At 41.8% G+C, this 13,172-nt stretch overlaps 1 protein-coding gene across 2 annotated transcripts in view; it reads left to right on the top strand.

Annotated features, from left to right (window-relative positions):
* The window catches only part of QARS1 (glutaminyl-tRNA synthetase 1), a 33,436-nt gene extending 26,094 nt beyond the window's left edge, over window positions 1-7,342 (top strand). Inside the window, exons 20-24 of one of the 2 annotated variants that reach the window (XM_081319565.1) lie at window positions 1,974-2,066; window positions 3,758-3,885; window positions 5,466-5,532; window positions 6,151-6,276; window positions 6,685-7,342. In XM_081319565.1, the coding sequence (XP_081175691.1) occupies window positions 1,974-2,066; window positions 3,758-3,885; window positions 5,466-5,532; window positions 6,151-6,276; window positions 6,685-6,735 (465 nt within the window). In that variant the 3' untranslated portion in view covers window positions 6,736-7,342. Of the gene's footprint in view, window positions 1-875; window positions 1,546-1,973; window positions 2,067-3,757; window positions 3,886-5,465; window positions 5,533-6,150; window positions 6,277-6,684 lie in introns of those variants that run through there. The other variant, XM_081319566.1, reaches the window with a different exon arrangement.
* The last annotated feature ends 5,830 nt before the right edge of the window (window positions 7,343-13,172 follow it).

Below are 13,172 nucleotides of genomic sequence, written 5' to 3'. Positions count from 1 at the left end.
TGCCCACTTCCATATCTTACCCACTCCTCCTTTAGGAATGGCTCTTGACATGCCACCTGAAAGTTAAAAAAAAATAAAAGCAATGTGCTAGTATTTTAAGTAATCGTCATTCACAGCTTATCCAAAGCCTCTGAAGCCCTCTTCATGCAGGCATTGTTTGGAGCTCCTAAGGACGCAAAGGAGAGTGGACTCCACTTAAATGCCTCATCGGGGTGCTCTCAAACCTTGCTCTGTTTAAGCAGCAAAGTCTCAGAAGAATTTCAACTGGTATTTGGCTGAATAAAAGTACTGCTTCCCACGTAACCGCAGGCACAACTTTTTATAAGAGGAACACGAGTGGAATTTCATTCTCATCTCAAAGTCTGAAATGGGGCGTCAAGAGGGGGATGCCTGGAGAGTGTCAGGGACAGTAGCAGCACACATAGTCCCCCCCTGCATTCTGAAGAACGTCTAAAAAGCCATTTATCTGCTGTGTGCAGCCCCTTTTTGCTATTTTTTGCTTGATATTTATTGTATGTAGTTTGCGCAGTATCTGGCTGAGAGCCATGCCTGCATTGCAGATTAATTTATTTCTCCTTGATGAAATATTGGCTCTTATGATTTGCAGTGTACTTTGTTCTGGCTCTGGCAGTTTCTGCCTTCAGATATTTGAAAGAAAGATTGTATTTATGGTGCCAGAACAGCCAGATTCGTAGAGTTGGAAGAGGCCTTGTTGGGTTGCTTCCTTCTTCATGCAAGAATTTCAGACCTAGAGCATCTTCAACAGAGGGTTCTCGTGCCTAATTTAAGCCTCCTAGGAAATCAGCTCTATTGTCTAATAATTCCTCTGACTCAACTTATTCTCACATTTATTTATTTGTTTATTTGCCTTTTAGTGAAAGCATGCCTATAACCGCAACAAAAAAGCCTGCTGAATGTGACTCAAATATAGCTCCTTTGGACTTTCTACTCTCAAAGTCATGCTGGATTGTTAATGAGCTGAAGGATAGATTGAGGTCCTGCAGCCTCTTATTTTAAAAGGCTTGGGATTCCACTGACCATTTCATGGATGTGACTTTATTATAAGAACGTATTTAAAAAGGGATATCTCCCATTTCTCGCTCACTTCCCTTCTAGGTTTCTTTCTCTGGAAATTTTCCCCCAATCTTTCTAACTTCCACTTGAAAAGAAAAATCATGATATAAATTTGTCTGTCTCCCTTTGAAACTGAAGGCAACTGCATGCTGTATTAGCTGGAATACAGACTTGTATAAGTTCTTGATCACTGCCAAGGGAATAGCCAGCTATTCTGCTATCATATTAATCATATTCACTTCCGTCAGATGCTATCAGAAATCATAACTTTTCTGGATTTCCAGGATGGGGCAAATCCTCAGCTGAGACAAAATTTGCCTTTTCAAAGCATTGGAAGTGCTGGGGGTTAAAGAGTTAAGCCATCCGCTGTCCTCTGGGTAACAGAAGTGAACTGGGAGGCTTTCTTCTGGCCCAGGCATCCTCACTGGATGTTTTTAAGAAGAGACTGGACAGCCATTTGTCTGAAATGGTATAGGGCACAGGTCTGCAACCCGCGGCTCCAGAGCCGCATGCGGCTCTTTCAGCTGTCTCCTGCGGCTCCCGGTCCTCTGCCATGTGCAGTCCAAAAAAGTGGGCCTACAAAAGTTTAACCAATCAATTCAAATATGCAGGGTAGGTGCATATCTCGCCTTGGCTCCACACTTCAGTCAAACCCTGTTCTGCGCATGCGCGCATATTTTTTGTGGCTCCCAGTTTTTCCTTTTGTGAGGGAACCGGTTCCGAGTGGCTCTTTCACTGTTTCAGGTTGCTGACCCCTGGTATAGGGTTTCCTGCCTGAGCAGGGGGTTGGACTAGATGACCTCCAAGGTCCCTTCCAACTAGTTCTTATTATTATTGTTGTTGTTGTTGTTGTTGTTATCATTTGTTCCCTGCTGATGTTAATATTTCTTCTCTGACAGGTTCCAGATAAAGGCTACAAGCGCTTAGCACTGGGTCAGCCAGTAGGTTTGAGGCACTCTGGCTATGTCATTGCTGTTCAGAATATCATTAAGGTGAGTAGAGCTCACAGCATCTTCTAAGAGACCACCAGTTTCATTTCTATAGACTAGGACAGAGTGGTCAAATCTTTTCTGGCCTGAAGGCCATTAATGGATCAGAGGGCGCATATCCATGTGAATTTCATAAACCAACCCTCTCAAATGTGTGGTTTGTCTGGATGCTTAGATGCTTTTTACAGGTAGTTCTTGACTGATAACTGGTCATTTACTGACTGTTCAAAGTTATGAAGGACCCCTCCCCTAAAGGTACTTACGACCTTATTCCTGTCTCCACCCTCATGGTCACATGACTACGTTTCAGCTGCTGAATAACCAGCCTGCATTTACGGCCATTTGCAGTATCACATGATCACAGTTTACAATGTTTTTGCTGAAAACCAGATTTACTTCCAGTTTTTGGCAAAAACACCTCATAATGAATTCGCTTAATGGCTGTGGTGTTTGCCTAATGACCACAGGTTAACTTAACAACCAGGGGGGTTTGCTTAACGACTGCCACAAAAAAGGTTATCAAATTGGGTCGGTCACATTATGATCTACTTTATGACTGTCACAAGTTATGACCATCATGGCCAGACTTCATTATGGTCGTAAACCCAGGATTATCTCTATTATTTGTCTAATCTAAGTGCAAATTACTTGGAATAATTCTAGAATTGGGCAGCTTAAATCTGTGAAATGGATAAATAAATTTGTGCGTACACTATTAATGCTCAATAATATTAATAGAATCAGGGACAATTCCCACTGTTGTACTAAAAGAATATTCATTTTCAGTGTTTGAGGGGCTATTTAATAATGACAGCTCTAGATGTTTACAGTTTTGGATAGCTATCCCCACTTGTGTTCTGTGTTCCTTCCTTACGCTGAATATTTTACCCCTGAGTTTAAGATGGAAAAAAGAAAATGGATGTTGTCAATGCTTTCTCAAATACATAAAAAATCTTACATAATACATTATTTCTCAGAAAACAATGGGGCTTTTTTGGTGGTAACTGCAGTCTGATAAATGATAGTTCTTTTTCTCCAGTTTTAAAGATCAGCCAAAATGTTGGGGAGAAATGAGAATGAGGGGGAAAATACAGATAGTCCTCAACGTACGATCACAACTGGGACCAGAATTTGCTTGATAAGTCGTTGTGGTCATAAGTCAATTTGGACTTGATTTTATGATGATTTTTACGGTAGTCCTGAGGTAAATCACCACAGCTTTTTCTGAATTGTGCAGTTGTTAAGCAAATCCAGTTCCCCAATAGGCAATTTTTACCAGAAATTGGCAAAAAAGATTGTAAATGGTGATCATGTGATGTCAGGACCCTGCAACCAATTGTAAATGTGATCTGGTTGTCAAGTGATCCTATTACAGTCATGTGATTACAGGGGTGGTATCACAGTTGTAAATGTGAGTTCAGGCCTTAAGTCACTTTTTCCCAGCCGTAGTAACTTTGAACCTTTGTTAAAATGAATGGTTATAAGTTGAGGACTACTATTTTGCCAAATAGTAAATTAAAGAGGATAGCAAGGGGGATGCCAAATGATAGAAGTATGACTATATAAAGTCAAGAAATGTAACTTCTGAATCAGAGGCAGAGCAGAGTGTAGGTAGCAAAGGCATCCAGGAAGAAGAGAGATTGTGAAGCCTGAGATGGAAACAAGAATATCACAACTTCCATGTTTATGCCCAGGACACCAATGGACATGTAAAAGAGCTAGAAGTGACTTGCACAAAGTCAGAGGCAGCAGAGAAGCCCAAGGCCTTTATCCACTGGGTATCAGATCCTCTTGTGTGTGAAGTCCGCCAGTATGAGCAGCTGTGAGTATTATTAAACTGTTCTCATTTGTGAGGGTGATGTAATATTAAACTCAGCCTCTTCCTTATGGTGTGGAAATTCTGTCTGAATTTTGCCCTTGAAGATTCTAACAGAAGGAATCACACAGGAGTTAACTTTTCTTTGTCTCAATTCAGCTCTTTTTCCCAAATTAACTACACATATTTATTTATTTATTATTTATTTAATTAAATGTTTATACCGCCCTATTCCCGAAGGACTCAGGGCTGTTTACAGGGCAGCATAAAATACAATATAAAAATAGTATAAAATTAAAATAGATTAAATTAATTAAGCCCAACAATTAAAACAATATTAAAAGGTAAAACCCCTTCAGTCCAGGCCTGATAGATAAAAAAACCAGGTTTTCAGGTCCCGGCGAAATGAACGCAGATCGGGGGTGGTCCGAAGTTCCACCGGTAAATCATTCCAAAGGGCAGGCGCGCCCACAGAGAATGCCCTCCCCCTGGGGATCACCCGCCGGCACTCCTTAACCGCCGGCACCCTAAGAAGGCCCTCCCTGTGGGAGCGCACAGGACGATGGGAAGTTGATGCTGGCAGCAGGTGTTCCCTAAGATAATCCGGACCCAAGCCATTTAGAGCTTTATAGGTCATTACCAGCACCTTGAATCTCACCCGGAGGGCAACTGGAAGCCAATGCAGCTCACAGAGAAGAGGTGTTACACAGGAGTATCGGGAAACTCCCATAACAACTCGCGCGGCTGCATTCTGCACCAGTTGAAGCCTCCGCGTGGTCCTCAAGGGCAGCCCCATGTAGAGAGCGTTGCAGTAGTCTAGCCGGGAGGTCACGAGCGCATGGGTGACTGTGCGTAGGGCATCTCGGTCCAGATAGGGCCGCAACTGGCGCACCAGACGAAGCTGGGCAAAAGCCCCCCTGGTCACGGCTCCTATATGGTCTTCAAAATTGAGCCGTGAATACAAGAGGACGCCCAAGTTGCGAGCCCTATCGACGGGGGGGTAACACCTCAACCCCCCATCATTAGTGATGGAACAACCTGGTTAACCCGAGATGCCGGTATGCACAGCCACTCAGTCTTGGCAGGATTGAGACGAAGCCTGTTTCTCCCCATCCAAACCCGGACCGCCTCCAGGCAACGGGACATCACGTCGAGTGCATCACTGGGTTGGTTCAGGGTGGAAAGAAAAAGTTGGGTATCATCAGCGTACTGATGATACCCCACCCCAAAACCTGATTGTTCCCCAGAAGCTTAGGATAGTCACATGCAAGTCACTTAGAAGTCTCTTCTTTTACTTAAAAAATATTTTATTTTTATTTATTTACATATTGCCCTTATTATTTTCACAAATAAGGTGGTGAAAATATCCAACACATTTTCCTTCTCCTATTTTTCCCACAACAACAACAACAATCCTGTGAGGTGGGTTGGGCTGAGAAAGAGTGACTGGCCCAAAGTCACCCAGCTGGCTTTCATGGCTAAGGCAGGACTTGAACTCACAGTGTCCTACTTTCAAGCCTGGTGCCTTTACCACTAAACCAAACTGGCTCTCATCCTAATAGTGATCTTAACTTTTTGATTTGCAGGTTCCTTCATAAGAATCCTGAAGACTCCACAGAAGTGCCAGGAGGGTTCCTGAGTGATATCAATCCTGTGAGTTCTGGGCCAAGAAGAATTGTTAACACGTAGGATTTGGGTGGGCAGACTTAAGATAAAGCCCGACTGCTGTTCCTCAGTGTGAGGAAGAGAGTAAACTGCAATTAAGAAAGTGTGGTTTTTGTCATTCAAAAAGTAGAACATTGCAACAATTTAAAAAAAGGGACTCTGTGTTTGTAATAAAACAAGATTCAGGTATAAAAGCAGAGAGAAAAAGAATTGATTAAAAAAATAATGCTCAAAAAATTTGCATGCTCAATCAGAAGAGAAAAAAAATTCAATTTGAATCTTACTGGGTGCCAGCAACCATTCTAGGAATATACAGGAGAGTTTGGAAATATTTATGAATTGGAGCGTACTGATCAAAATGAGTCTGCTTGCTCCGACACCCATCCTAATTTAAAGTGAATTTCTTGAGAAGTCAGACATAACCAGTACTAGTGAAGACATACCAGAGTATCGATACAAAGAATATGGATATAAGGAGTTAAGACTTTAGAGAAGTGGCAGATTTTAACGTGTTGGGATGAAGAGCTTTAAGTAAATCTGCCGGCGAAGAAAAAGAAATTCTTGTAACTTCAGCTTTGTCTTCCTTTTTTTTTTCTTCCCCTCCAGGATTCCCTTCATGTGATTGAGGAGGCTCTGGTGGATCGATCTGTCTACGGAGCCAAGCCATTCGCCAAATTCCAATTTGAGCGGCTGGGGTACTTTTCAGTAGATCCTGACAGCACAAATGCAAAGGTGGGTTCCACAAAGGTGCAAGAACTGGAGGGAGACTTTCTCATAAAGCAGAGGTTGGCAACTCTCCTCTGGGTAGAAACCAGAAGCCATGCTGCCACTGCCATTTGGCCTGGGCCTAACGGTTCGCTCCCACCAGCACCAGGCAGGGGACTTGTTCCACCCACACTGAAGCAGCCAATGAAGCTATCTCTTCCCTCATTCTTGTGGGCCAGTTGATTGCAGTATGTTTCTTTTGGGGACCATGGTCCAGATTGTTATGGGTTATAGGCCACTTCTGGCCCATGGGCTGTAGGTTGCTGACACCCCCGCCCCCATTACAAAGTTTTAGGAGCAGGAAGGAAGGGTCATTCTCTAAAATGGACATGAAGATGGAGGAGAGGATACTAATGTCCTTTGTTTCTTCTACAGCTGGTGTTCAATCGGACAGTGACCTTAAAGGAGGATCCAGGAAAAGCATGATGATGTTTCCCTAATAATTTCTCAACATAGACAAAATTGCTCGGAGGTTATTTCTTCCTCTTTCTCTGGAGGGGGAAGAGGGCATGCAGCCCAAGCACAGTTTTCTACTGTAATGCTACTGTTGCCTTAGTACACATCCTGAATACACAATTGAGCGCATCAATAATCATCATAATAAAAAAAACGAGCTTGGAGAAATTCTGTGTTGATGATGGTGGAATGGGAGATTGTGGGGGGGAAAGAAGGACAATGGGATAGCAGTCAAGGTTGTTCAGCCATCCTTTGATGTTCCCCTTTGCATGGTCAACTTTTGCATGGCAAAAATCAAGAGCATATGTGGCAAAAAAAGGAGCTTGTTCTTATCTTCAGGTAAGAAGGAAACACCCGCCTCTTCTTCCAAAGCCACCAGCCAGATTTAACACTGAGCTTGATTAAGCCCATTCTCACATTTTCTATAATACATTTACATGTTTTTTTAATATATTTTATTGATTTTTTTTGCAATAACAATCTTTAGTGCTTAGTAAACAGCATGTTGTCTGGGTTCATATATTTGAAAAAAACATTAATTGCTATAATCCCATGATCAATATATTAATTAATAGTATGTTTCCTTGATAAGGGACGCGGTGGCTCAGTGGGTTAGGACGCTGAGCTTGTCGATCAGAAGGTCGGCAGTTTGGCGGGTCGAATCCCAAGTGCCGCGTAACAGAGTGAGCACCTGTTACTCGTCCCAGCTTCTGCCAACCTAGCAGTTCGAAAGCACGTAAAAATGCAAGTAGAAAAATAGGGACCACCACGGTGGGAAGGTAACAGCGTTCCATGCGCCTTTGGCGTCTAGTCATGCCGGCCACATGACCACGGAGACGTCCTCGGACAAGCGCTGGCTCTTCGGCTTTGAAACGGAGATGAGCACCGGCCCCTAGAGTCGGAAACGACTAGCACGCATGTGCGGGGGAACCTTTACCTTTACCTTATGTTTCCTTGATCTTCCGTTCTTCCAATGTTATTCTCCTTTGTCAAGAATAGATAAATATAATATTTTCAGTACATACAAGGTTGAATATAAACATTTTTTGTGTTTGTACAGATAACAATAACATCCATATTTAGCATCTTATGTTTCAATTGTATTTGTAAAAGTCATCTTGTTAGGTCACTATGTGTTCTATTTTCAAAGTTCTTATTTAAACTTAATTTCCCCTATCGAATGGGGCAAAACTCACTTAACAAATGTCTCACTTAACGACAGAAATTTTGGGCTTAGCTGTGATTGTAAGTCAAGGACTATCTGCATCTGTTCTAATTCAGCTGACCGGCTCTTGGGCAACCACAAGGTTATGCCAAAACCTGGGGAGAAAGGATCACTTAATACAGTGAAAGGGTTCTAATAGGTCAGAATGCCTGTAGTTCACGCTTATGATTGTTGCAGCATCCCCAGTCACATGATCAAACTTTGGTTGTTTGGCAACCGACATGTATTTAGGATGGTTGCAGGGTCCCCTGCTCCCGGGTTGTCATTTGGAACCTTCCTACGGATTTCCGACCGTCAGAGTCAATGGGGGAAGTCAGTTTTGCTTAACAACCACATGTTTCAGTTAACTAGTGATTTGCTTAACAACAGTGGGAAAAGGTGGGGCACAACTCATGTAGCAACTGTCTTGCTTAGCAAAGAAAATTATGGGCTCAATTGTGGTCATGATTCTACCTGTATTACCAGCTTACTGATAATGCCTAGCTCCGAACTAATGGATAACCTTCCCAATAGCCTCATAGTCTCAAATAGATGTTAAAGAGGAGTGATGCTATCGGGGCACCTAAGGGGTTCTGAGTGGGACCTCTCCCTTCCTATCGACATTGAACCAACTGCACAGAAAGGAGAATGATCACAATACTGTGCCTATGTACCCATTCATACAACCTATAGTATAGCCCAGGGGTAGGCAACCTCGGCTCTTTTATGACTCGTGGACTTCGACTCCCAGAATTCCTGAGCCAGCATGCTCTCCCTTTCCCCTCAGCATGGCTGGCTCAGGAATTCTGGGAGTTGAAGTCCACAAGTCATAAAAGAGCCAAGGTTGCCTACCCCTGGTATAGCCAATTCAAAGTGATACCCCAGTCAGTGACAATGAAAACCACCAAAGCATCTAGGAGCATCCAGCCAGAGTAATTGCACCACCGGCTTCCTGGCTCTAATAAAGATCATTGACAAGGTTGCGTGTGATTTACTTCAATAAAATAAATTGTGGTGTTTTTTTTTTAAAAAAAACATCAACCGAAAAACTTGGCAGTTTCCGGTAGTGTAAAAATATTAGAGGGTGGGGGAGGGAATTATTATATACTGTTCTCTACCAAGAGAGACCAAAAAGGCTACTTGTATGTACATCCTATGAACAAAGCCAGGATCCCCAGAGGCCAAGGAGATCAGGCAACCTGCCCAAGCTCAAGAAATGAGGACGGTGGGAAGTAAAGGAAGGTGGGGGTGTATGCCCATGTGGACAAAACAAAAAGCTCCTCCACCAGCGCGCAATGTACAAGCAACAATAGTAGGCATGTACCCCACCCGAATGCCCCGTCACAAGCGTAACCAATGTTCGGGTGCCCCAATTTTCGCTCTCCTTTCGTCTTCCCTTTGTGTATTCAAGCAGATGCGATCAGGTGCGCTGCTCCCCCTGGGAAACACCGAGTAGCCTTTTTCTCCAAACAGAGAAGGGTGGAGGTGGGGGAATGAGCAACAAACACCCGGCGGCCCATCTGCACGTCTGAGCGGCTGTTCTTCCAGGCTGGATTGCTGCCAGGGTCTGTCCTCCTGCAGCTAACCTTTAACCCTTTCGTGAAGCGGCACTGCCCAGGCTATGACTTGCTCTTTGCTCCTTTGCGCTCCTCTCCCGCCCTCCTCCTCTTCTCCCAGCAATGCTCCAGCCCGGGTCACTGCACCTTTAATGCCTTGCACATTTTCTGCTGTGTACAAACACCAAAGTCTAGATGGAAAGTTAGTAACTCTGGGCCCTATTTAAGGTGGACTGGATAAGGGTTGCTAGCCAGCAGTGAGGAAGTGCCGGGCTGTTTTGGCACCAAACGGTACTGGCCAAGTAGACTGCGAATCCAGCTAGAATCTCACTCGGGCCCCCGACAATGGTGCTGTGGTCAGAGAATTGAAGCAGAATCTCTGGTTGTTGCGACCTGTAAAGCCTCACCTGTTAAGGATGACATGGGCCACCTTAAGGAGCAGTTGTTGGTACTGTGAAGTGGGAGGTTGTTAGTGAGCACATGGGGATTTTAAAGCAGCCTGGTGTTGCCTTTAGCTAGGCTGGTCTCTTGAGGGCAAGAGAGGTGGGACCCCTTCCTTGACCAGTTTCCTCACTTGCAGAAAGTTTGTTGCTCTCGTTGTATACAATGAGCGTCTGCTGGCATCCCTCCACTTTTGTCCTGAAGAAATCTGGTGGGTCAGGATAGTGAAACATCTTAAGAATTCCCGCCAGGGACATCAGCCTGTCCCAGCATCATCTCAAACAGTGTTTGAATGTGTGCTGCAGAGCAGGTACCCATTCTTTTTAAAAACCACTTTCTCTTTAAGAGTGGAATCTGCAGTTTGCAGTATAACTTCATTGTGTCTTCTTATAACAGCACTGAGAGGATATCCTTAGTGAAGTAAGGAAAAGTTCTGAATGTAGTTTTCTAAGCAAGCATGAAAAGTAATTCTGAGTATTTGCATTCTTCCAAAATACCTTATTATCCATCTCCCTTTAATGGTCTGTCCCACAGGCTACTAAATTAATCCCAAGGGGGGGGGGAAGAAGGGGGTTTGTGTTCACTGGCTAAACAATTATTGTTTTTAAATGGAAAGCTCACCCTTTGGTCAAGTTTCTCAATTTCTCAGTGCTGATATCAGGTCTCTTTTCTGGGGTCAATCAGCTGGATTTTGCTTAGAGAAGACACTTCCAGAAAGACAGCTGTGGTAATTATGTATCTGAACTGCAGCTTTTGGGGCTAAGAGATATATGTATTTCTTAATAAGGTTGCGTTCCTGCATTTGATAGCTTGAGTCTTTTTGGGATTACTAATGATTTGATTTTCTGCAGAATACAGTCTGTAAGCCTTGATAAAATTGGGCCTGCCTGTTTCCAACAGTTGGTAAATAGCCTCCCTTGCTGCCCAAATTTCTCAGATTAAAAAGGAAATGTTACACTTTAGCAGCACAAATGACTCAATTAGGCTCACATGGGAGATACCTTGAGCTAAGTTTGTTGAGGGGAAGTTTTTCTCTGCAAGAAAAAAGGGAGAGGAAATGCTTAGAAATTCTGTGCTAATTTCTTTGTGATGTAGAATTTATTTTGCTACTTGCAAATTTCCCTATTCCCCTGTATTAAATAAGGCTGTTAGTCAGAAATGATATTATGCTAAGACTGTACCCACCCCCTTTTCCAGATGTTTTATAAATTGTATTTTGTATTTAACATGAGCTGTATCCTACATCTGAATGCTTTTTATTTGCATGCATTTCAAATGAGCAAGCAGGCTTCCTCTAACTGCTAATATTGGAAAAAAGTAAGGAACATTTTAAATTGTATGTAAACAAAGATGAACACACACACTGTCTTTTAATATATCAATTGGTATATTTTGTTGAGCCTGAGGACAGGGTACGTTAAACATCCACTTATGAGAAGTGCAATGTTATTAAGATTCCCAGAAAAAATAGTAAAATAAAGTTTTCCTTTTTTGGTACAGCTACCTTTTCATTTCTGAGTCAGTTGCAATGTGGTCCAGTGAGACAGCCCTTCTAAGATGCTTCTCTATGTTGCTCCCATTAGTAATTAATGGACTGTTTTTCAAAGATAAGAACTATATTTCAAAACTGTTTGACAAGGCTGTTCCTTTTTTTGCCTACCAGAAAGTTTTTGCTCCCTCTCTACTCCCAGTGAGTTTCATGCACCTATCAATGACGTCCATTTATTCTATATATTATATATTTATATTTATATGTATTTATATATACATATATATATATATATATATATATATATATATATATATATATATATATATATATATATATATATATATATATATATATATATATATACATATATATACATATATATACACACACACACACACACATATATATATGTATATATGTATGTGTGTATGTGTGTGTGTGTATATATATACATACATACATACACACACACACACATATATATATAAATGGGTCAGGCCTGACAGTTACTCTGTGAATTTAGGTACCAACATCATAATTACAACAAAGATATCACATTGATTATGTCTGTAGCAAGCACAAATGTTTGGGTTATCAGATTTTAGCATTAGAAGGCAAAAAAGGAAATAAGAACTTTTGACAAAGTGTAACTATTTTGATTTATTTTCAGTTTTCCTAAGCAGAACTTCTCTTTGAACTCCTGTAGAATGTTATTTTCTTAGTGTTGCTGAAACCATTACCTTCACTGTAATACTTCAGAACTTCAGTGAAAATTGCTGACTGGCAGGTAATTTGTCCAGATTGGGAACAGCAGACTCTAATTTCTTACTATTTCCTTCACTCCAAATTGGAATTCATCTTAAGAGGACAGAAAGAAAGCATCACTCTGCTCTGCAATTGCATTACAAATATTAACATGCATATAGCATCTTGCTTATGGATTACAAATTGTGGAGCTTTCCTTGGATGGCAAATGAGTAGAAATATTCTAAGTATGACATAGATAAAATTATGAGCTCTGTTAGCCTTTAATAGAGGTGTTAGAACTTAACTCCAGAAGTTGCAAGTTGCTGGAACAGGATGCGAAGGCTGAGTGCTCTTTCATAAGAAATAAATCCAGTTCAACTATTAGATTGTAATAGGCTGTCTACAGTGCTTGTCCCCTCTATAGGGAAGAGTTATTATTCTTTCTAGGATTTTTCTAATCACCCGACCTTAAACATATTATAGAACTTTTATTATTAATTTTCATGGCGGCAAGGGTGCATTTTGAGAGTGTTTTGCAGAAACTTTCTGCAAAATTCTAAGTATTACAATTTTATGTTCCATGGACTGGAAAAAGGGAAAACTCGAGGGACATCTCCCTCCTCCTCCCCAAATTTAATTTTCGGGGCGCTTTAAATTCTCTTTGACCGAGGCTGACACTTATAATAAGGGTGGAGTTTCTTGTGCGAGGGGTAGCATTTTATCTTTTAGGAGCGTTCACAATATATACGAGAAAAATATTGTTATAAGAGAGTAATCACTGGGTGAAGAGGACGCCTATCTAGGGCAGAATAATTTAATAATTTAATAATTTGACCACATCGGGAAGTAAAATATACGCAAATCTAGGACTCACGAGGAGGGAGGAGGAAACGAGAGAAACCAATGTGTATCTGTAAGACAGGTACTACTATAACCTTCCCGCAAGCTCTTTTTGTTCTTCAAACTA

This window comes from Vipera berus (genome assembly GCF_964194415.1).
Source record: "Vipera berus genome assembly, chromosome: 2".
Classification (NCBI taxonomy): domain Eukaryota; kingdom Metazoa; phylum Chordata; class Lepidosauria; order Squamata; family Viperidae; genus Vipera; species Vipera berus.
The sequence above is the reverse complement of the archived record's forward strand: the minus strand, read 5'-3'. Positions and strand labels throughout refer to the sequence as shown.